Source organism: Mesitornis unicolor, unplaced genomic scaffold (assembly GCF_000695765.1).
Source record: "Mesitornis unicolor isolate BGI_N332 unplaced genomic scaffold, ASM69576v1 scaffold19002, whole genome shotgun sequence".
Taxonomy (NCBI): domain Eukaryota; kingdom Metazoa; phylum Chordata; class Aves; order Mesitornithiformes; family Mesitornithidae; genus Mesitornis; species Mesitornis unicolor.
The window spans coordinates 1-21,952 of record NW_010171538.1 but is presented as its reverse complement, the minus strand read 5'-3'; the positions used below and the strand labels follow the sequence as shown (position 1 = coordinate 21,952).

Below are 21,952 nucleotides of genomic sequence, written 5' to 3'. Positions count from 1 at the left end.
GCCCTTGCTGCAGGGGAATGGGAGTTTGGGGCTGTGGGGCCAGAGAAGCGCGTCCTCCCGGCTGCTCCCGCCGTGAGGTGACTCGGTGAAGCTCCGCAGGTCTGGCGTTGTCTGGCACTGGCTGACACCTGCACCGGCGGCTGGGGCGCATCATGTGCCATGGGTCGCATCATGTGCCAGGCGGAATCCGGGTGGTTGAAGGATGCCCCTGGGAGATCTCGATAGACACCGAAGGCCTCAAACTTTTGTAGGCGTGAAAAACGAAGACGTTAGAATTGTTTCTGAAAATTCCTTCAAAGAAACTTGGTTCCAGCTTCCGAACGGCTGAAAAACCCAAGCGATATCCGTGCCCGTCCCTGGGCAGGGCAGGGCAGCAGCGCTTCCCCCGTCGTCCCGCGCCGCGCTGGTGACTGTGATCTAGGGATGGAAAGTCACGAAAGAGACTCGGCGGTCGCCTGGTTTTACGTGGTGGCCTGAAGTCCCGGAGGATGACCTAGCACTTAAGAATCAAACTGGGCCCACTTGAAGGCCGAGTTGACTTGAACGAACCCTAACGGTGGGACCAGGTCGGAAGCAAAGTAAGTCCCAAACTGAGGGTATCTGGTCAAAGATACATATTGTTTTTAAAAGACATTGTGTTACTGGAGCCGGGCCTGGATCTTTTAGCATCTGATTGAGCTGGAAGCAGCTCGTAGGTTTTTTTTTGTTGTTGTTGTTTTTTTATTCATGTTTGTACAATCTTCTGGATTTTTTTTTTCAAGAAGGAGTAAAAGGGAGTGTTGGCAACTAACAAATAGGATTAAACCCCTCGGCGCTTAAGGAAACAGGTTAAGGAACTTAATCCAGGATGGATATGCAGGAGCCGCAGCAGCTGGGCATGTTTGCGGAGGGCGAGCTGATGTCTGTGGGCATGGACACTTTCATCCATCGCATCGACTCCACTGAGGTCATCTACCAGCCACGGCGGAAAAGGGCCAAGCTCATCGGCAAGTACCTGATGGGAGACTTGCTTGGAGAAGGGTCTTACGGCAAAGTCAAGGAGATGCTGGACTCTGAAACCCTCTGTAGGAGAGCTGTGAAAATCCTGAAGAAGAAGAAGCTGCGCAGGATTCCCAACGGGGAGGCAAACGTGAAAAAGTGAGTCAGTGTTTCTGGTGGCAGGGAACCGAGGGGTTCGCTTGGTCGTTGTTTTCCAGCTGAGGCTCTGTGCTGTGGCCCTACCAGGGATCAGCTGTGGAGGTGTGTCCTGGGCGAGGTGTTCAGGATAACCGCAGCGCTCGGTGCAGCTGGGGATGGGGCCAGGGCTGGTTCTGGAGGGTCGGGGAGGCAGGAACATCTGAGCAGACAGCCCGAAACACACACCAGGTTTTTAATAATATTGCTTAAAGGATAAACTAGCATTTCTTAAAGCAATTCCTCCGTAAGGCTTCACCTTGAAGAGGTAAAGTGTGGGGCTGTTGGCCAGGAGAGGCACGAGGTGGTGCAGCCGAATGCAGAAACAAGCCTTGTGTGGTTGTGGTCTGTTGTTTGTGTACCTGTCAGGGGTGTGCAGCTCCTCAGCGCTTTGGGATGGCACCTATGGCCCTCACCCCTGCAGGGGGTGCCCGCAGCACGGCCCGATGGGCTGCACACCCAATGGGCATAGGAAGTCTTGGGATTTATTCTTGGTTTTGCTTCTGACCAACGAGTTTGGGAGTCATTCAAGGCTCCTCTCAATTTCTGCAGCAGTAAAATGGGGACGAGGTTGTCAGCCTCTTGTTCCAGCGACTCCAAATCTGCGCTTGGCAGCTTTCGTGGTCCCAGTTACAGGCTGGTTACTGGGGGCACCAGCAACTTATGAACATGAGCTGGGGGAGGCCTGGGGTCGCCCCTCATCTGCAGCTTCCCCTCTCTCGGGCCGTGTTTCCGCAGGGTGTTTGTCACAGCCCTACCAGAGCTGTTTATCTGCTCCCCAGGGGAGCCTCCTGCAGCTGAACCAACTCCACCAGGGTTTATCTGGCAGTGGAGGGCGATCGGCGAGGCGTTCGGGAGCCTCTTGTGCCACATCTGTGGCTGTGGCATGCAGAGCGTGCGGCCCTGCCCTGGCAGAGCCCTGCTGCTGTTCCTGGGTTTGGTTTGCGTTTCCGTGCGAGCTGTTTCACATCCTGTGACTCCCGGCAGTGTCACTTTGCCTTCTGACCCGTGGCGACGGCCTCGTCCACGAACAGTCGTGGATCCCAGCGCTGGGACCTCCCTTTCCCTCCTTTGGCTCAAGTTCAGAATCAGAGCGAACTGCTGGTTAATGTGTAATAAAACGTGTCTTGTTTTTCTGGTAAAGGCTGAGTGTCCCTTTCCACCCTTGCCCCTTCCTTTGGTTGCACCCACAGCCTCCCCTGAAGAAGAGGGACATTTCCCTCCTTGCTGAAACTTTAACTGTGAGTTTTTCCCATCTCAGTGAGGGGGAGTTGCTTGGTGCCAGCAGAGCTGTGGTGCTGGTCCCGTGGCCCGCAGTGACCTCAGTGGAGGCCACGTTCGTGCTCAGAGCCTGCCCGTGGAGGGCCCGTTGGGTTCGTTAGGGTTGGTCATTGGAGCAGCACCAGCACCGCTCTGCTGCGCTGGGGATGTTTTTCTGGCTCAGCAGCACCTGCTTCCAAACAGCGAGCAGATTTTAGATGTTGCCTTGTACCGAGGGTTTACTTTAGTTCAAGTTCCTATTTTTGTCACCTTGTCCTTTTCTCTGCCCACCTCTCTGTTTGCTTTTCCTCCTTCTTCAGTTTGTTTTTTTTTTTGAGGCAAAATGCCATATTTTCGTGGTAGCTGTAGAAATCCAACCCGACCAAAACCCTTTGGCCCTGCCATGACAGGCGGTGAGAGTTCTCTGCTCTGATAAACCTGCAGTGGTGAGGTCCTCCATCAAACCCCCGTGGTCTGGCTGGTCGCTGTGGAGCACTGCTGCATTTCCAGGCAGCGCTGGAAGCACTCTGCTGATCCCATTTTGTTTTAAGGGCACGTTGCTTGGCCAAACTCCACTAAAATTCCACTTTCCACAGCTGCCTTTGGGCAGCTTGCAGTGGTTTATACCCACAAACTCCTCCTGTGTGATAGAGCGGCAGAGAATCAGGTTGTGGACTGAATCCCACCACCAAGTTCTGCTTGCTTTCTCTAAGCTACTCCTAAGTGCATGAAGGAGTAAATAGGCAATTCCTGTGCTAGGGGCCTGCTTCCTGCCCCACTTGTGTTCTTATCAGAGCAGGATGCCTGCAGCTCGGTGCGTGAGGTGCTGCGATCGTGGGGAACGGCCCAGCTTCAGGGGGGGCCCTTTGAGAGGAAAAGCCTCTTCCTCTGCCCCAGCGGCCGCTGCTCCCTCCCTGGGTGTGCAGGCAGGAGGCTCCTCCAGAGCGCTTGTGGTCACGGTCAATGGAGTGACCGGGAGTGAGAGTCTCCGAATCCCTCACGAGCTGTTTTCTCTGCCGTGGAGTCGCTGCACAACATTGTAACTGCTGGGCTGCTCTCTGGGGGTGAATTTCTTCCTATAATGCTGCAGATGAGTTGTGGGTGCCCTGGCAGAGGGTCAGGGCAGCCAGGTCTGGTGTTCAGGCTGGGTTTGACAGCACTCGTCTCTTGGGAGTGACCATTTACAGGGTCAGTCTTGAAATACCTTGTCGTGGAGTTTGCTGTGACCTGCGGAGACCGGGCCTGTCCCTGCTGAAGTGATCTCCAGCATCTCTCACTGACCAGTGAAAAGCTTGTGACTCGGTTTGTGTGACAGAGCTGTAATGAAATTATTGCGGTGAGTCGCATGGGTCTGCCTCAGGTGTGAGGGACTGGAGCTGTCAGCGCTGTCTGTGTCCCTGCAGCCTCGTCCCCTGTGCGGGGTGCACGTCCCAGCACGAGCGAAGGGCTCTGGGGACTTAGAAACGTGTTTGAGACTTGTGAAATTGGGTTGTTCGTCTCTACCCCAGAACACTCCAGTTCTGCCCCTGAAAAACGAGCCACGGGAGGCTGCAAATCCCAGTAAGGATGTCAAGGGTTTGAACTCGTGAGACGCGTGTTTCCCTGAGTCAGTGCCGGGAATCTTCATTTCTCTCCTGTCCCTTCAGAGAAGGCTTGGGGTGGCTTGGTCAACCAGACGGTGCTGGGGCTCGTTACTGCTTCCAGTTAAACAAAAACTGAGTTTAGTAGCACTGCCAAAAAGAGGAAGGGGAATCTGGAAGGCTATTTGTCTCTAGCAGCACAAGTTTAATAAAACTGTGTGCTAATAGCCTCACATTTTAATTAAGTGTTTGGGACTTTCTGTGTGTATCCCAAGTGTCTTGTGCTGTACTTACCATGCTCAGTGATTACTCAGGTTTGAATATATGCTCATTAGAGTTCCTTGGAGGTGTAAAATGTGTAGGAGTCCTGCACTTGGGCGATTCGCTTCTTGGGTCTGCAAGTGAAGAGCCTCACAGCCCAAAACAGGGCCAGCTCTGCTGAAGGGAGGGCTCGGTGGAGGCGTGGGCCTGGATGGAGGTGAGTGAAGCTGGTGTGTGCTGTCCCATCCCTCGCTCCTGGCTGTGGATGTAACCGGGATCTGAGCCCTTTGCCAAGCTGGAATCTGCTTGGGTCAGTGGCGACGTGGTAGCAATGGGGATCCATAGGAGAGCACGGGCAGCTCTGCCGTGCTGGGGTGAGCGTTGCAGCATCAGACACCAACAGGTCAGGACGTCGGCCCCTCTCCTGTCAGGGGGTGCCTAGATGTGCAGAGCTTGCTTTGAGGAGGGAATGGTGAAGTGCTCTGCTCGGTCGCTTATCTGAAACATCACTCATGAGAACGAGGAGGCGCAGGTTCCCACAGGGATGGCAGCGCCAGCTGCATCCTCGCATGTGGAGGGCTGGGTTTAGGTGAATTAAACTCTGCTTGGTTGAAAGTTAATGTGGGCACCTTCTGCTGAGGCGAGCGCCTGTGTTCAGTGACTCGGTGAAGCCCGCAGACCGAGATGGGACGGGGTGGCTGTGGTCCAGCTGTCCCCGCTCCTCGGCCGTTCCAGCACGCGAGGAGCTAAAAATAGGAATAATCTTTCCTCCGGGAACCGACGGCTCGGCCGCTGCCCTGAGGCAGGGGCACCTCGCTGGCTCTGAGATGGGTTCACAAAGTCCTCCTGGAAAAATGTCATTACAGAAATGTGAAGTATTTCTTAGTCTGTTAAGGGTGGAAGGAATGCGCTTTCGAGCTGTATTACAGGAATCAGGATTTGAAATGTGTTCTGGTGTTGGGAGCTTGCTCTGCCATCCCCGCACAGCCGCCTTAGTTAACTGAGTGCTCAGTCCCTCTCCCGCCGTGGTCCGAGCACTCAAGTGTCTCCCTTCATCGTGCACAAACTTCTTAGACCTGCGCTAGTGCTGGCTGCGGTTTCTATGCTAATTTAATCCACTTCAGCCTTTTGGTCATTACTATAATTAGAGCGGCTGCATCACTTTGCAAATCCGTCTGCCATTTAAACTAAACACTTCTGAGCTTTGCCGCCTTATCCTGCGTTTCATTTGCTATTGTAATTTTTTTGAAGCCATATATGATGAAGGAAGAGTGTCTGGCCTAAACTGTGGTAGTGAAATAAGTGATACTACAGCTTGGGGATCCCTAAAAGATCTTTAATCATTCCTGCATCTCATGAGCCCGTCAAGGAGCAGTTCCTGGTTTGTTCATCAGAAGTGGTGCGTGGAGAAGCCTTTGCTGGCCGCAGCTTGTTACTAGGGGCTGGCTAATGGTGCAGGCAGGGCTGAGCGCTGTGCCGTGTGTTTGGGCAGAGTCTGTGCTCTGAAGTCCCTGTCCGGCTGCTCTCAAGGCTGTTGGGATGTACCCGTGCTTGGAGCAGCTCACCTAGCAGCGAGGGGAAGGAGTTTGTGTGGTTCAGCACAGCCCGAGTGGAGCAGCAGCAGAGCAAAGAGCAGGATCTGCACTGCAGACACTGACAGAACCGCCCTGACCTGACTGGCCTGATCCTCCTGCTCCTCCTCGCAGCTGCCATCCTCTGGGGTTTCACAGGCCGAGTTGGATGCAAAAGATGCTAAAATGTGGTTTGGGGCACAGCGTGGAATCCCAGGAGGCAGAGATCAAAGGAGCTGATGTGAGCTGAGGTACAGGGGTCCATCTTCATAGCCAGAGAAGGCATCTCCTCACTCAGTTTCACATTATTTATCCTCCACAAACAGAAGATTCAATTCAGATCGGTGGTGTTCGCAATGCCACAGCTATCAGAAAGAATTGCTTGTTAGGTACAGAAACTCCGTGTTAATGTTTTTGGCAAGTAGCTAATGTTCAAGGTGCTCTCCAGCCAAATCACAGCATTGGTGCTGCAATGGGCTGTGCTGCGTGTGGCTGCTGTGCCGTGTTGGGCACCGGGCAGTGCCTGTGGCAGCAGGAGCCCTCCTCACTGCACGGTGCTGTATGCTGACATCTGGGGGGGCTGTTCCCAGTCACGAAACCGGTTCAAAACATCCCCTGAAGTACAAGCACTGGAAGCCTGAGCAGATTTATTTCTGCTCCTGTAACTCTGGATGACATCTACATATAAAGAAGCACGAAGTGCAAACATGAAAGGTTTGTATTGGAAATGACTGCCCTAGATCTGACAGTACCCACCGACGCAGTGCGTCCTCAGGATCTGACTGAAGAGCTGATCGTGAGCTGAGCTCCCGGCAGTCAGTGCTGTCTGAAGAGCTTCAGCTGGAGGGGAGCTGTTAAAGCCACACTTTGGATGTGTGGGGCAAAGCAGGGTGGGCTTTGCCTTGCTGAACAGTTGGGAGGGCAGGTTTCAGCTCCGGTTGCACCTTTCTTTCAGCCAGCCCTAGCAGCAGCTGGCAACGGCCAAGTGTGTGCTCAGGGAGGAGAGGGATGTGAGCTGAGGAGGGGGCTGTGGGGGACACAGTGAACCCCTCTGGTGTGGGTGAGAGGAGGAAGAGGTTTGGTTCCCTGCCCCAAGTCCTTGCAAGGCCTGGCCGGTGCGGCCTGTGCAGGCAGGGGCTTGCAGTGTGTCCAAGGCTGCTCTGTGTCCCCACATCCCAGTGTCTGAGAGGCTGGCAGGGTCTCAACAGGAGCAGTTTGCTGTGGGTTCACTCAGTGTGATGTGCAGCTTCTGACCAAGCTCACCATTGGCATCTTGCCCCTCTTTGAACGGGGCCATTGGGCTGTCAGCATCCCCCTGCGGACCAGTCTGACAGCTAACGGGGAGCTCTGTGCAGATCTTGTGTGTAGAACGGGAATAAAGCCACGTTGGAGTGCAGGATAAACCCTTGTATTAGCAGATGTAACGCAGCCTGTGTTGAAAGCGCCGGCACAGGCGCTTCTTATGACCACTTCATGTCCTCCACAAAGGTAGGCTGCTCCTTGAGGACAGCTCTGCTCCTGTTCACCAATAGGCTGAATTCCTGCCCAGAGCAAGGTGGCTGGGCAGTGTTAACTGGGAAGCGACTTGTTCCAGTCCTGGACAGTGCCCAGTGAGGACTTCCGTGGTCTGACCTTAGACCGAGGGGTTCAGGAACATCAAGACCTTCAGTCTGACAGCGCGCAGAGGCGGTCTTGGGTGAAGAGGCTGGGACCGATGCTCTTTGAAGTGTCTTCAAAATCCGTGTGACTTCGAAAACATTAATTTAATTCCACAGTAAGGAGATAGGGTTTTTTAAATGTAACGTTTTTCCCTTTCTCTTCCTGCAGGGAAATTCAGCTGCTGCGACGATTACGGCACAAAAACGTTATCCAGTTGGTAGATGTATTATACAACGAAGAGAAGCAGAAAATATATCCTTTTTTCACACAGTTGTTAATAAGGTTTGGATTCTCATTCTCTGCTATAATGTTGTATCATAATAGCTCTGCTTTTGTTGAGGCCCTTTTGAATGTTTCTTAAGCTTAAAAGGGCTTTCACTGGTACTAAACACACTGCGTGTCTGGAATGCTTTCCACACAAGTATGTTTTCTGAAGTTTCTCAGTTGGGAAATGAAATCTGGTCCCCAAGTCACAGATGCAAGGCTGGGGTAGGGGAGATCTGACCCTCAAATCCTGTGTGTTATTGTGTGACCTTCAGCAGCTTGGAGATGGAGAGAGCCGTGGCTCTGTCGTTTCCAACCTCCTGTCCTGGCTGTGGTGTGTTGGTGCTTGCTTTCCCTGAAGATGGACCTTTTATAGTCTGTGCTATGGGAAATCAATTTTTGTGATCCTTTTTCCTCTAAGCCCTTGGCACTGGTTTAGGTATTTACTGGTTCTGTGGCACCCGGATGCCTGCAGCTCTCCCCTCCCCTTTGAGGGTCTGTCCTGCTGTGGCGCTGCCCTGGCCGTGGGCTGTGGGTGTGCTCTGCTGCTGTCATCCTTCCCAGGAGAGGTGAGCTGAGCCCGCCCGAGCCTCTTCTACTCTGCTGCTTGCATGAAAGCCTTCGTGACAGCGCTGTAAGTGACCTAAATCTCACAGCAGTCGTGAGACACTGAAAGCGTTGTGCTCCTGTGAGATCTGCAGCTCTGCTGGCTGAGACCGAACTGCTCAGGTCTTGATCCAAGCTGTGGTTTGTAACCTCGGTGCATCCTTCAGGCTGTAACGCGTTACTCCAGCGCGGTGTCCCCGAGTGCAGACACCAAACAGTGTCGTACCATGAAATGCCATGAAAAAACAGCGAGGGGCCCGATGGTCTCTAATGTGTCCTCACACCTTGGCTTGAACCCATTTGTAAGCATGTTTTGCAGTTCTGGTGTAGTCGTGTTATAAATGGTTGCTCTTATTTTTGACAGTGTTTTCTAAATACTGCCTTTCAATTACAGTACTTCATATAATGAGTAATTTAATTTTGTGCTTTAATTAGATTGACTACTCTGCCACCAAATCATTACTATAAAAAAGCCTGACAGCTTTTGCTTGTGTTTTGTAGCCGTAACAGACCGAAGGAACCGTAATTCAATTACTGTCTATAGAAAGACACCGTTTAATTAATGAGAAGCTGGGATGCTAAAGGAGAAGCATGGGAAAAAGGAGCCCGAGAGAGACCTCATGTGTTGGTAGCAGGTGATGACAACCCAAAATGGTCATTGAGAAATGGGACCTCTCTGAGCAGAGAGGGGAGGGACGTTCCTCGCTTTACGTTCTGAGCAGTAGTGTTTGAAAAAGAACAAGTTGGTTTTCAGTGATTTCCCCTTGCAAGTACAGGTTGACTTTGCTCTTTTTATCTGCTTCTCCACTCTTAGGAAGTTTGTTGCCATAGCTGCTTGTTCTGTGCACGAGAGTGGCAATACTGGAGAAATGCAGTGTTTCCACTGGGGCTGGGAGTGGGAATCCATCCATGGACGTGTTCTTGCTTGATCTTTTCCAGCTTCCCCTTGGTACTGCCTGTGCCTGGGATGTGGCAGTGTGAATGCTTGTGCAGCCTCGTGGTAAACAGGTTTGGGAACAGATCCAGCCGAGAAGGGAGTCGCTCCTCTGCGGGGCAGTTCCTTGCTCTCTGCACTGTGGTTGTCTCATGCCCATGCAAGGGCCTTGCAGGAAGCTGTGCAAGGTGCCACCTGAGTCAGGAGCTGGGGGGAGAAATGTCAGCTTCCTCCTTAACAGTGGAAAAGGTCCCCATTTCCAGAATGACCACTGTGGCACTTGAAATGGGTCTGGTAGAAGAAGGAAGGACTCTGTTCTCACCTGTGTTTTCTGCTGTTGCTAGAAGTGAACTGCAGGCTCCAGCCGTGTTTGCAGTGGGGAGGTGATGTTTTAACAACCTGCCTGCCTTCGGTGATTTTTCTTTGGTAAAGGGAAAGCTCTGCTGACTGGGTTAAAAAGATCAACTGCATTTGGTATTTAATGGGCTGCCTTGATGACCTGCTGTGGCTGGGAATGCAGAACTGTTGATGAATGGAGAGCTAATCCAGGCAGAAATAAACCCAGCTCAATAAGCAGCGTCCTAGCAGGCACCCTCCGACAGCTCCTGTTTCCAGTGGTGCAGCCGTGTGAGGGAGCAGGACCCTATTGATCAGAGGAGTTGAGAGCCTGGGTCTTATTGAGTACCTGTAACGGGTCTGCTCCAGCCTGGAGGTCTGCACTGGGATCCGTGGATCAGCCAAGGCTGGCTGGGGTACAAAGGATGAGTGAAAAACACTGGCAGCCAGTGACACCAGAATGGGGCTGTCCTTTGAGGTTGAAGCTGAGACAGGGTTTGCTTGCCAGGAGCTGGTCTATGTGATCTGCTGTTGGTATATTCTCTTGAAGGTGGGAGCGTTGATTCTTCCCTGTCACTGTGATATAAGTAGCTCACAGATTTCTTCCCCAGCCAGAAACAGTAGGAATTCATTTTGGGGGCTCTTTCTGCTGTTCCCGTTTCCACTGATGTACTGGGTGGCACTGTGCCCATCACCACATCTTACAGTGCTTCAGTGTCCCTCTGAAGAGCAGCTCCTGGGGGCAATGTGGCACAGATGCGATGAGTTTAGGCAGTGCTTTGAGCTTCTCGATCAAACGTGCTGCAAAGGGCAACACAATCTTCAGCACAGATCCCACACGAAGCACAGGTCATCTCCTTAGCCTCTCCTGCCTCGAGAGTTAAGGTGGCATTCTGGGACATAAGCAACTTATTTTGGGCTTAGGTTAAGAAGGCATCTGCCAGGAGTGATTAGAGTGATGAGGAGACGCTTTGTGTCAGGGAGAGCAGAGCGGTTGTGCTTTGCTGTGCTCCGGATCTCGAAGGTGCACTCCCTTGGCAGAGCCACCAGATGTCTCAGGGCCCATTCTCTGCAGCCGCTCAGCTCAGGCTGCCTTGAACAGCCCGGGGAGGGGAGGAGAACAGAGGTGGTTGTGCTGGAGGCAGTTGTGTAGTTCCCGTTGTTTGGGCCAACGTTAAAGCGTAAGGAGATGAAAACTGGAGTGTGCTGCAGGAGCACAAACGCTGACAAGTGCCACCACTGGCATTCTGCTGTGGCTGTTTTTATCCGTGCAGTCTCAAGAAAGCTCCCAGCTCTCCAGGGCTCCTTTCTCTGCTACTGAAACGCCACCATGGGGATGGGATAGGCAGCAGCTGTTGAACAGTGCACGCAGCCGTGCTGCTGTGAAACGGGCAGTGAAGAATAACAAACCCTGAGGAAGGGGCTGGGAGTTCACTGCTGTGGCAAGTGCAAATCAGCCGAGGTTTTGGGAGAAGGTGCCACAGCTCTACTGCCAGGGCTTTCCTAACTTCTTGCTGCCACTCCAGCGTATTACCCTATTTCTGTCACACTCGTGAGATCTCCAGCTTAATGTCTGTGACATTTGCATCCCATTTCAGGTCTGATCATGAAGTTGCAGCTGTTAAGCAGAACAACTTTCTTCTGGTTCTTTGCATGCTCCCATTGGTGGGAGGAAGGTAGGGTGCCTGCCGCAAGAAGGTGCAGCGCAGCTCTGCTCTCAGGTGTGTCCTGGGTAGCAGGGCTGCCCGTGCAGCAGCTCGGCCGTTGCGCTGGAACGGGGCTGCAGCCCTCACACAGCAACTGCCTGAAGTGTTTAACCTTGAGGCTTCCTTAACTCTGCCTTCACGTATATGGTGATGGAGTACTGTGTGTGTGGGATGCAGGAGATGCTGGACAGTGTCCCAGAAAAGAGATTTCCAGTTTTTCAGGCTCATGGGTAAGTACGGTTTTGTTCCTTGGCCTGCGTTGGCTTTCATCAGTCCAAGAGCACGTTCTACTCTGCTGCTTAGACTGCTGGCTGCGCTTGAAAGCAAAGCTGGTTTAGTGTAAGAACTGCATCTTCTACATCCATTGAAAAAATGAAAAACAAATGAAGTGGTGGCAGGCACAGCCCTCGGATTCTGGAAAGAAAAGACATCTTTCTATTGAATTTTATCTCTCGTTTTGCTTCACAAGATACACAACAACCCTTCCTGGCCCCTTTCCTGCAGCTCTGGCATCCAGTGAAGGATCCGGGAGGGCTCGCCCTGTCTAAATGGAGACAAGCCATGCAGTTCAGTGTCAGAAAAGAGATTAAAGGTCTCTGGCTGGATTAAGGATTGGCAATATCCAGCATGATCTGTTAGCTTGTTTAGTTAGCAGATGGGATAATCTGGAGTCCCTTTCACTCTGCAAGTAAAGGAACCTCAGAATTCTGGAAATAGATGCAAAAAGGTTGTCACGTACCTGAAATCAGTGCAGACCAGCAAATCTGTGATAACTACGTATTTTAATATCTATATTTTAATTTTCCTTAAAAAAGGTGCCTGAGATTACAGACAGCCTAGGTGAAATACAGGCACGTCGTCAGGTATTTTTCTGGATATTATGAGATAAAATCCGTGCATGCGGAGTTGTTGCCAAGCTGTCAATGTGCAGTGCTTGCTACCTTGTAGTAATGGCCTGTCCATGGTCTCTGACCACGTGTGCAGCAAAACTCTCCTTTCTGCTGGCTGGATAGGCCTTTTCTCCCATGCCCTGTTGGAGCAAGTTCACACAGTGTTAAGACTATGGACATGCTTGACTCTTTTCCTCTGACTCTTCCTGCAGGTACTTTTGTCAGCTTATCGACGGCTTAGAATACTTGCACAGCCAAGGGATTGTCCACAAGGATATAAAACCGGGGAACCTCCTGCTAACAACCAACGGGACACTAAAAATATCCGACTTGGGCGTAGCAGAGGTATGTGAGAGCTGCGGCAGGGAGGAGTGTGGGAAGCGTGACGCTCGATTTAGGTCACCTTTGCGGTGTCGACTGATTTAGTGTGCGTTTAGGCTCTTGTTCCGTTAAGCTTGCAGAGTGCTTCAGAGTGATTCTGAGTATTTCTTGTAATTGGCAAAACACTTTTGTTGATAACAGCACAAAACTTCCATCCAGGAAGCATATCTGTGTCTGAGACAAGCCCCACGGTGCGGTGCAATGGCAATAAGCTACATAACCTTATCCTTAGTGTATGAAGCCTGCCTTAGGTAGGAGAGGTGCGAGAGCTGTCACTGTTGGCAGCAGCTGCTGTGACAGCGTGTTCTCGTTATGTGTAAGTAGGTGTTCAGTAGCAGAGTCTCCCTCTTTTTCCCAGGTGAAGCTGCTCTACAGTTGCAGTTTGCCTGTAACGTTTGCAGCTCACCTCACCGCTCTCTTCTGCCGCAGGCGCTGCATCCGTTTGCAGAGGACGACACGTGCAGGACAAGCCAAGGGTCGCCAGCATTCCAGCCACCAGAAATCGCCAATGGCCTTGACACCTTTTCTGGCTTTAAAGTAGACATCTGGTCCGCAGGGGTCACGCTGTAAGTGCCCGTGCAACATCTGGGAATCGCAATACAACATTACCAGCCCCTGGATAGCTCAGTCTTGTGGTGTCTGCCGTTGACACTGGTCTGTGCTGTGTTATTGAGGGGAGCAGGGAGGGTGTAAGGGTGTTGGTCCCCTGTTTGGACGGGTGTATGTTCCCTGGAGTGCTTGTAATCCTGAAGAAAGTACCCTTTACTCTGTGTGTAACTCTGCCAGCCATTTCTCAGCACCCGAGATACACAGCTGCTGTAATAATGGAAACCACAAATCTCTCTAGTATTTATTTTTTTAAGTTTCTTCCATCCCAGCCTGTCAGGGAGATGTCTTGGTGGTTTTGACTCATGTGAATGAAGAGGCTGTGATAAAGGAAGGCTCAGTTTAAAGAGGCATTCCAAATACTGTCAAATATTCATCTTTTAGCTTCCTCTTGGCTTCTTGTGGTTTCCACAGTCACGCAAGAGCTGAACTCCCGTTCTGTGTGCTTTTTCTCACGCAGCTTCTCCTTCTGCCTTTACAGATACAACATTACAACGGGTCTGTATCCTTTTGAAGGGGATAATATCTATAAGTTATTTGAAAACATCGGGAAAGGTGACTACGTGATTCCAGAGGATTGTGGTCCTCCACTCTCAGACTTGTTGAGAGGTGAGTCTGATAAAACGAGTGGACAGAGTCTATAGGTGCAAGAAACGCTTAGCTTACATGGAGCGTTCATTCCAAGTATCCTGTGAAGATGCAGGATCCTGTTAGGAAGGGAGGTTATGCTTATGAACCTTCTAACAAGACTTTGAAGGATCTTTAACACTGGTATTTTCCCAAGATACATTAAGCCCTGCATGGGTTGCAATCGCTGCTCTTTATGGAGCTTGTATTATGTTTCTTGTGCTCTGATAAGCTTTTAAACATTAAGACAAAGCCCACAGGAGGCTAAATTTAAAATGGCATCATAGCATTGATGGAGGTTTTGCAAGTGAGAACACTCAATTAAGTTCCTTGTCCAGGCTTTCTACGATGTGAAGTACTGAGTACTGGAGTTCTGCTGTCCTTCCTCACCAGCCTCTGCCCTGCATTTATGTGCTTCAGTCCCAGTTGCCTTCTCCACCCCCCCAGGTTTATACTTGTGAGGATGCTGGTGCAAAGCAAGTGGTGCCCACTTCCACAACAGGGCTGTGTAGAAGCAGTAGCAGCACTTTCTGGGTAGGAGGAGGGAATTGAGAGTTCTGGTTGGGTTTTTTGTTCCTGTCACACACTGCAGTAGTTTGAGGTTTGGTGTTGAGCAGTCTCCATTTCTTCAGAAAGCTGCACGGTCAGGGCAGCAGTTGTGCTGTGTGCAGTAGCCAACTTGAGGGCTGTTTGGCAGCAATAGGGTGCGATTCCAGCACACGGAAGATCCCGACCAGAGTCCCTGCTGCCTCAGCAGCAGTGAAACAGCCCAATGTGATAGCACTGCCCAGCCCGCGGCACGGGCTTCCTCCTCCTTCTTTGTCTTCAGCTGTTTGGGAAAGATCAGACCCCAAATATGAACTGACCCAGTCTTGTTTTGGGTTTATTTTTCTGGTTCTTGTGCTGCGTGGGTTGGGAGCTCAGTGTGGGTGGAGGGCTGCAGAGCACTGAGTCTGAGTCAGCTTCCCGTCCCCGTGTCCTCAGGTCTGCTCGTAATACGGGTGCTGTCACTAAACCCAGAGGGTTTGTGCTGCGCTGTGTCCTCTGCGTGGTCACGGTGCTGTTGCAGTTTGTGGCTAGCCAGAAAGTCAGCGATTTCAAAGCGCTGTACGTCTGCACTTTGTGCTGGAGACGGCAGTGGTTGTCTCTGCAGGGAAGGCTGCGCTGACCGTGAGCTCCCGGCTCCTGCGTGGGCGGCTGCGAGGAGCTGCAGCTCCAGCCTGGGCTCACTCCCTTGCCCCATAGGGTCACGTCTGCCCGGTGTGGTGCTCAGGCCTTGGCTGCTCGGCCGAGACCAGCGTGGCCACCACTGCTGCCGGCCCAGCACCTCCTACTGATGTGTGCTTCATGACCTGCCCCAGGTAGCTGTGTCCTGAGCTGCGTGTGGTGGTTGATTTGTGAGTGCTGACTCAAAACAGGGCCTGTTTATGAGCCTGGGAGCTGCCCAAATGGAGTAAATCCAGTGGTGGCTGGTCTGCTAAAGCATCCAGCAGAAATCATTTGAGGTTTGTGATGAGCCTCTCAGCTGCACTTAGCGCTGTCCACCAGGGAGAGCGAGCGTGGCAGTTCCTCTTGTCTTGTCCTGAGGATATTGATAGCTTCAAATCTTGTGCTTCCTTAGCAGAATACCTCCCTCTTTAGTTCTCTTTCCATCCCTTGTGTGAGACATGGAGTCAGAGTTTCCTGCTTCTCCATCTGCCTCGTTGCAAACAGGAGCCTCATGCCTGCTGCCTTTTGTCCATCTCCTCCTGCCTGAGCTGCCTCCTCCATCCTCGCTGCCAAAACCTCCTGATATTCTCCTTGTCTGGTCTGACACGCTTCACTTTTTCTAGCGGTTAGAGCACCCGGCAGGCCTGAGGTGCCTGAATTATGGAGCGAGGTTGCCCTGGCTCCCTCTACCTCGAAGGCCTGAGCATGTCCACAACCCAGCAGGTATTGAGGCATCTGCTGAAGCTGAGGGGCAAGCCTTGCAGCGCTGATGCTATGTAGCTATGGTGACACAACCCAAATGCTTTATTTAGCTCATGCTTTTCCTCCAGAGCATCTGCATTTCCTGGTAGGAGCCTGCTCCTGCAGCAGGGCGAAAGTGAATCAGAAGCCAGGAGATCAGAGATTGTCAATGGCTGAGGCTTTCATGTGAGCAGCAGACACACCCACAGCTCAGCACCATCTCACCAGAGACTTTATTTAGCCATTGGGCTGCTTTTAAAAGACTACTAAAGCACTTTGCAGTGCTGCGAGCATTTCTGCTGGTTTTGTTGTAAGGAAGGAGGTGTGCTGCAAAGTGCTCGTTTCCTCTCTGGCTATAAGTGCTGTGTTGACCATAGCACTGTGGGTTTTTTACCCCTCCTTCCTCCTCAGCTTGTTTTTATTTCTTTGTTCCTCTTTCCAGACGAAGCAGAATTTAGAGGACTTAAAGCTCCTGTGGTATTTGACTTGTGAAGAGTCTTGCATGACAGTGTATTTCAACAGATTAGTTGGGATGCTGCTCCTCTTTCTGTCTCCCTAATCAGGGATGAAGCTTTATTTATAATCTCCCTTGATGGAAAAGAGAAGGGCTAGGAGTGTTCTGGGTGCAGTCGGTAAAGATGTGTCCGAGTGGAAACATTTATAAATAGCCCTAAGGTTCCTCTGTCACCATCTGCACATGACTTACCAACTCATGGCAGTTTGCTGCTGGACAAGAAAATGCACGAGGTCAGCTTTTCCTCCTCCTCTCCTAATACACTTTTCCTGAAAGAAAGCTCTGAGGCTGCAGTCTCTGCATGAAGCATCTGGATTGGTTTCCAGGCTCTACTGCAGACTTCGTGAACTGGACGAGTTGGTTCACATCTCAGCAGTTTTTCTCACTTGTGTGACTGCTGTGACCTCTCGTTACAGCGATGGCGAGAGGATGCGTCCCCGGGACTGCAGGGTGCTTCAGCAGGGAGTCCTGGGTCTGTGACCCAGCCAGTGGCGAGACTTCTGTGTGTGATGGAAGGCTGGAGGTTTGCCTGCAGAGGGAGTTTCTGGTTCAAATGCCTGGCTGTGCCTGGGGAGGGTGAAGGAGGGGAAACAGCCCTGTCTCATTTTACATAGTGGACTTACACTGCTTTTATTTGGTGGTTTTTTGTGTTGATCTGAGCTGGAGACTGAAGTGAAATTCAGGTTGAGCTCGTTAACTTGATTAGATTTCTTCAGCTTGTTACATTTCTTCAGCTTCTCAAATGACGTAGCTTAGATCGTGCTGTGTGCTAGAAACGAGGTGCTCCACCACACGCTATAGTGCAGTGCTAGTTCAGGATTACTGAGTGTGTGGGCTGAGCCTTCAGGAGCTCAGGGCAGGCTCGTGGTCTCCAGTTTCCGGATTGCCACTCGCGTCATTCGAGAGGGCCTGGAGGCTGTCGACGTGCTGTGACTGCACCGTGTCCTCCCAAAATGCTGCAGAGCGGGGGTTTGTGAGCTGGGCGTCCTGAAGGATCGCCCTGGTACAGCGTGGCTCATCCCGCTCATGGATGAGCTGCACGGCAGTCTTGACCTAAATGGCAGAGCATGGCTGCTGTGGGCAGCCTCTCCTGGCTGCCTTGGCGGAGCAGCGCATCACGCACGCCGTGCTTTGCCTTGGTGGAGTCCCTTCAGCGCAGGACTCCAGCCGCACAGCTGCCATCGGTGACTCGGAGCTGAGCGCGTGAACCCGCGTCTTCTGTGGTTGGACTTCCCATTTCCTTTCAAACGTTGCCCCAAATACAGTCCTTTTTCATTAAAGTAAATATTCTTCTTGCTCAATTATCTTTATGCTTGAGAACAATGCAGCTCCCTGCACCATGGCTTTTTGTAACCGCTGCTGCTGGGCCCCTTTTCAATAATTTACCTCAGAGCTTCGTCTGTCCGTACCAGTTTCATCTGGTAAATGCCTTAAACTTCTTTGTTAGCCCTGCCATTCTGTAAAAAGTATTTGAATGCATGTTGGGTTTTCCCTTTTGGTTAAAGCAAGCTGTCTGTGAGGATGCCCCAACTCCTACAAGCACCGAAGTGAAATTAATCCCAAAATTGAAGTGCAGGAGGCCTGAGAGAACCCCACTGTGCTTCAGATCTCTGTGAAGAGTTTCCCGTTGTTTCTGCCTGGATGTGCAGAAGTCTATCCTGAGCTCATGATAAGAAGCTGGATTCCAAAACACCTTGCAAGGTGGTCTTTGAAGGAGCAAACTAGCGGGGCGTCCCGACTTAACTGTTTCAGGTTACATTAATAAGAGAACCCAGCCAGTGCTTGCCTTGGTGTCCCCTGGACTTCGTGTTCATTGCAGTCCTGTTTCTTTACAAAACAATAAAGCCAGCATGTTTAGGCCGCTCAGCTGTGAAGCTGCTGTCTAACAATCTTCTTAATAGGTCATTTAATTAGGTGTGGGATTTCTTTTTTTTTTTCTCTGAACCCCCTTCCCATCTCCTTTTCCAATTATAATTTCTTGTGAGGTGAGGAGTGATTCCACCTGAATGGGAGACCTCCTGTGCTGCAGGGCTGTGAGCAGGGGGCACTGCCTGGGGGCTGCAGAGTTTCCATCTCCAGGGACGATCGAAACCCAACACAGCCCTGGGCCAGGTGACCCTGCTTTGAGCCAGCCCAGAGTGACCGCCAGGGGAGACCCCTGGGGGTCCCTCCCCACCCCAGCTGTGGTGGCGTTCCAGCTGCAGGGGCTGCTACGGACACAATGCTGGGGTACGGGGGAAAGGAGGAGCACACACTGCAATGACCCTTCTTGGGGAGAGGGTCCCTGATATCGGCTCTGTTCAGTGTTAAACTGATATTTATTTCAACTGTAAGGCAGTTGTTCCATAGCACTCACTGAAAAAATGAGGCTTTCTCCAGCATCAGTGCATGAACTGTGGCTAAGGTGAGAAAACTACTTGGGATCAGCCCTGCAAAAGCACCTAAATGTTGTCTTACAAGCGTTGCAGCACTTTCTGCAGAACAGCAGGATCAAATTCCTTCTCTGCTGAGTGGTTCAGCCATATCTCCCATTCTCTCACCCCTACCCCGAGAGCATCTGGAAATACGTGTGCAGTGGTGCTCCTCAGCTCCCTGTTTGTAAGGCTTGAACTTCTTCAGGGGATAAGATACCTGTCGTGACAGTGAGACTTTGTTAACGTTCATTAGATAAATGGATACATTCTTGGAACCTTCATTGGGGAGTATCTTGGATGCTGCTCAGTGAGATGTGTTAGGTCCCATTGGGTAGTTTCTGAAGAACATCACGAAATCTGCCCCTTCCCTTCTGGTGAGTTGTGAAGCTTTTTGAAGGCAGTGGAGCGGAGTGGACATCTGGCAAGTCTGTTTGAGGAATCTTCTTCCCTCTCCTAGACAGAACACACATCAGCTGCTGTTGCTGCCCCCTCTTCTTACCCCAGCCCCAGGGATCTCAGCAGGCAATGCCAGAGATCAAACTCCAGGCTAGGGCAGAAGGCTGGACAGTAGGATCATGTTTCCAGTTCTCCCAGCTGTACTTCCAGAGTAGATTTCACTGAACTGGAGTTCCTGGGATGCTGAGCAACTGCGTTTGTGCTGTGCCTAAGGCTTTGGCTCTTCCATGGAGCCAGTCCAATGCATTATCTGTGAAATGCCAAGTCTCAATGCTCTTTGCCTGGAGACAGGCTTAGACACACGATCCAGGGCTGCACGAGCCCCTGTCCTGCAGTGTGGAGGAAGGAAGGCTCATATCCACTTTGCAGGTGGGGAAACTGAGGCACAGACCTGATGAGGAGGCTGGCAGAGGGGATCTGTGCTGAGCCTCCCAGGCCTGGTGCAGCAGATTGCTCCTGGGGGTTGCCGCTCCCTGCGCTGCAGGAGCACTGGATGTGATGTGGGGGGAGGCGGGAGGGAAGGGAAGAGCTTTTTGTGCTTCCTGTCCTCAGCTCAGCTGAGGGCATCTGTGATCACACCTGGCCTTTTTTCCTTCTTTTCAGGGATGCTTGAATATGACCCAGCCAAGAGATTTTCAATACAACAGATAAGGCAGCACAAGTGAGTGTTCAGCTTCTTCCTATTAGTCATTCTCTTCCTGCTTCCTATGCTAATGTACCTGCGTTGTTGCTCTCAACTCCTTTTTCCTTTTGACAGCAGACACATGGAAGTCAGGAGCTCTCCTTCCCGCAGCTCTGCTGGAGCTCTGGCAACCTCTCCTTGGCTTTTTTCCTCCTGTTTGAGCAGCCGGTTAAAGCATTTGAATTGCTAACCGGTAAATAATGGAAGTGTTGAAAATACGTTTCTAGCATGACTGGTTCTTGGTAATTAAGGGTTCTGGGTAATTTTTTCAGAGATGGGCTAGAACTAATGAAGCAGAAGAGCAGGGGTTCCTTAAAGCTGGGTTATTGCTCTAGGCCTGTTCAGCAATGTGTGTGTGTTCTGGTGACAGAAATACCCCTTGGCATTTGCTCCATATGGAATCAGTATGTGCAGAAGGGTCCAGGACAATAGGAAATGGGTTTTTTTCTCTCTTTAATGTCATACTCCTCCCTCTCCATATCCTCCCCCTTTATCCTTGCCATTGGCTATGGGGGGAGAGGCCCCGTTATCTCCAAGGGTCCTTTTTAAATTTTTTTAAGGCTCTGTTTGACACGCTGCCTCTGAGCAGAGATTTCCTGGGCGGATAAAAGTACAAGAACAAAAAGCATCATAAGCATGCTTCATCGCGGAGGCTGCATTAGCTTATCTGCTGTTTGCATAGGAAGTGCTTCTGAGGACACGCAGAGCTGCCTGCTGGACCGCAGCTGCTGCACAGCTCCTGCCTCCAGGGCTGCCCCAAAGCTTTTGGGAACCTTGTAAAAATATGGCTCTGATTCTGGAAGGTGATGGGCTGCTTTGTGCTGCCTGCAGGCAGGAAGAGGGTTGCTTTCTTGGTTTGTCTCCGGAAAAAACCCAGCCGTGGTAGCCATGTGCTGTCAGATGATGATCCCTGGTGGATGTTATGGCATGGGAGGCGTCTGCAGGAGCCACAAAACAAAACCTGACGGGCTCAGACCGCGCTGGGCTCTGCAGAGGAGCCACTGCCACCCCCCGCAGCGAGGATCAAAGTGGTGGGGGGGGGCAGGTCCTGTGTGGTCAGTTAACGACACAGCCAGGCTGACTCCTTTAATAGCAGCCAGGCACTGTGCACTGGTTGTTTCACTGCATCTCGGGCAGGATGGGAGCAGGCGTTCGCTTTTCAAGATCCCGTTCCCCATGCACATGGCTCCCTGCAACAGCAAGCCATAACAGACTGCTTAATGGTTGTGTTTGCCACAGCTAGTGGTGAGATGGTGCTCAGCTTGCCATGCAGTCAAACTGGTGCTCTGTGGAGTCCACTTGTAGGTGTTGAGGAAAGCACTGAAAGCCCTTTCTTATCTATCAGTGCTGTGGTCCAAAGGCTGCAGTGAAGTGTCCCTCAGCTGGCGACAGCATTGATTCTCATGTGTCACTCTGCGAGGTGCTCGAGCTGCTTATCCAACTCTGCAGACTTCATTTTATACCTCTCCCATGTGGCGGGGAGCTTTTGCGTCAGCATGGCCCAGCTGGAAAAAAGAAATCTCTGGAGACCCTGCCTGGAACTAGAAATGGGAGAAACTGGAGCGTGGTGCTGGATGGAGGGCAGTTGCAGATCCCCTCTGCCCGGTCACGCTGCTGGCTTCTCATCTCCCAGTACTGAGAGGGGCTGCACACAGACTTGGTCTGCAAACAGGAGCATTACACAGAATCACAGAATAGGGACCTCGAAAGCTCATCCAGTCCAACCCCTGCCAGAGCAGGATCACCAGACCAGGTCACACAGGAACATGTCCAGGTGGGTTTTGAATGTCTGCAGAGAAGGAGACTCCACAACCTCTCTGGGCAGCCTGGGCCATGCTCTGGCACCCTCACAGTAAAAGTTTTTCTTCATATTCAGGTTGAACCTCTTATGCTCCAGCTTGGAGCATTGCCCCTTGTCCTGTCATTGGCTGTCACAGAGCAGAGCCTGGCTCCTTCCTCCTGACACTCGCCCTTTACAAATTTATAAACAATATAATTTATAAATTTATACCCCTCAGTCTCCTCTTCTCCCTCAGCCGCTCCTCATAAGGGAGATGCTCCCCTCCCTCCATCATCTTTGTG

The 21,952-nt window shown here is 51.5% G+C and overlaps 1 protein-coding gene across 1 annotated transcript; it reads left to right on the top strand.

The window, feature by feature from the left end:
* Window positions 1–529: 529 nt before the first annotated feature.
* On the top strand, window positions 530–19,849 carry STK11 (serine/threonine kinase 11; the record flags this gene model as incomplete). The annotated part of the gene is made up of 7 exons (XM_010180075.1): window positions 530–1,137; window positions 7,673–7,756; window positions 11,491–11,580; window positions 12,453–12,585; window positions 13,051–13,187; window positions 13,709–13,836; window positions 19,792–19,849. Coding segments are annotated over exons 1-7 (920 nt in total), but the record flags the coding sequence as incomplete, so codon positions are not given.
* Between the last annotated feature and the right edge of the window lie 2,103 nt (window positions 19,850–21,952).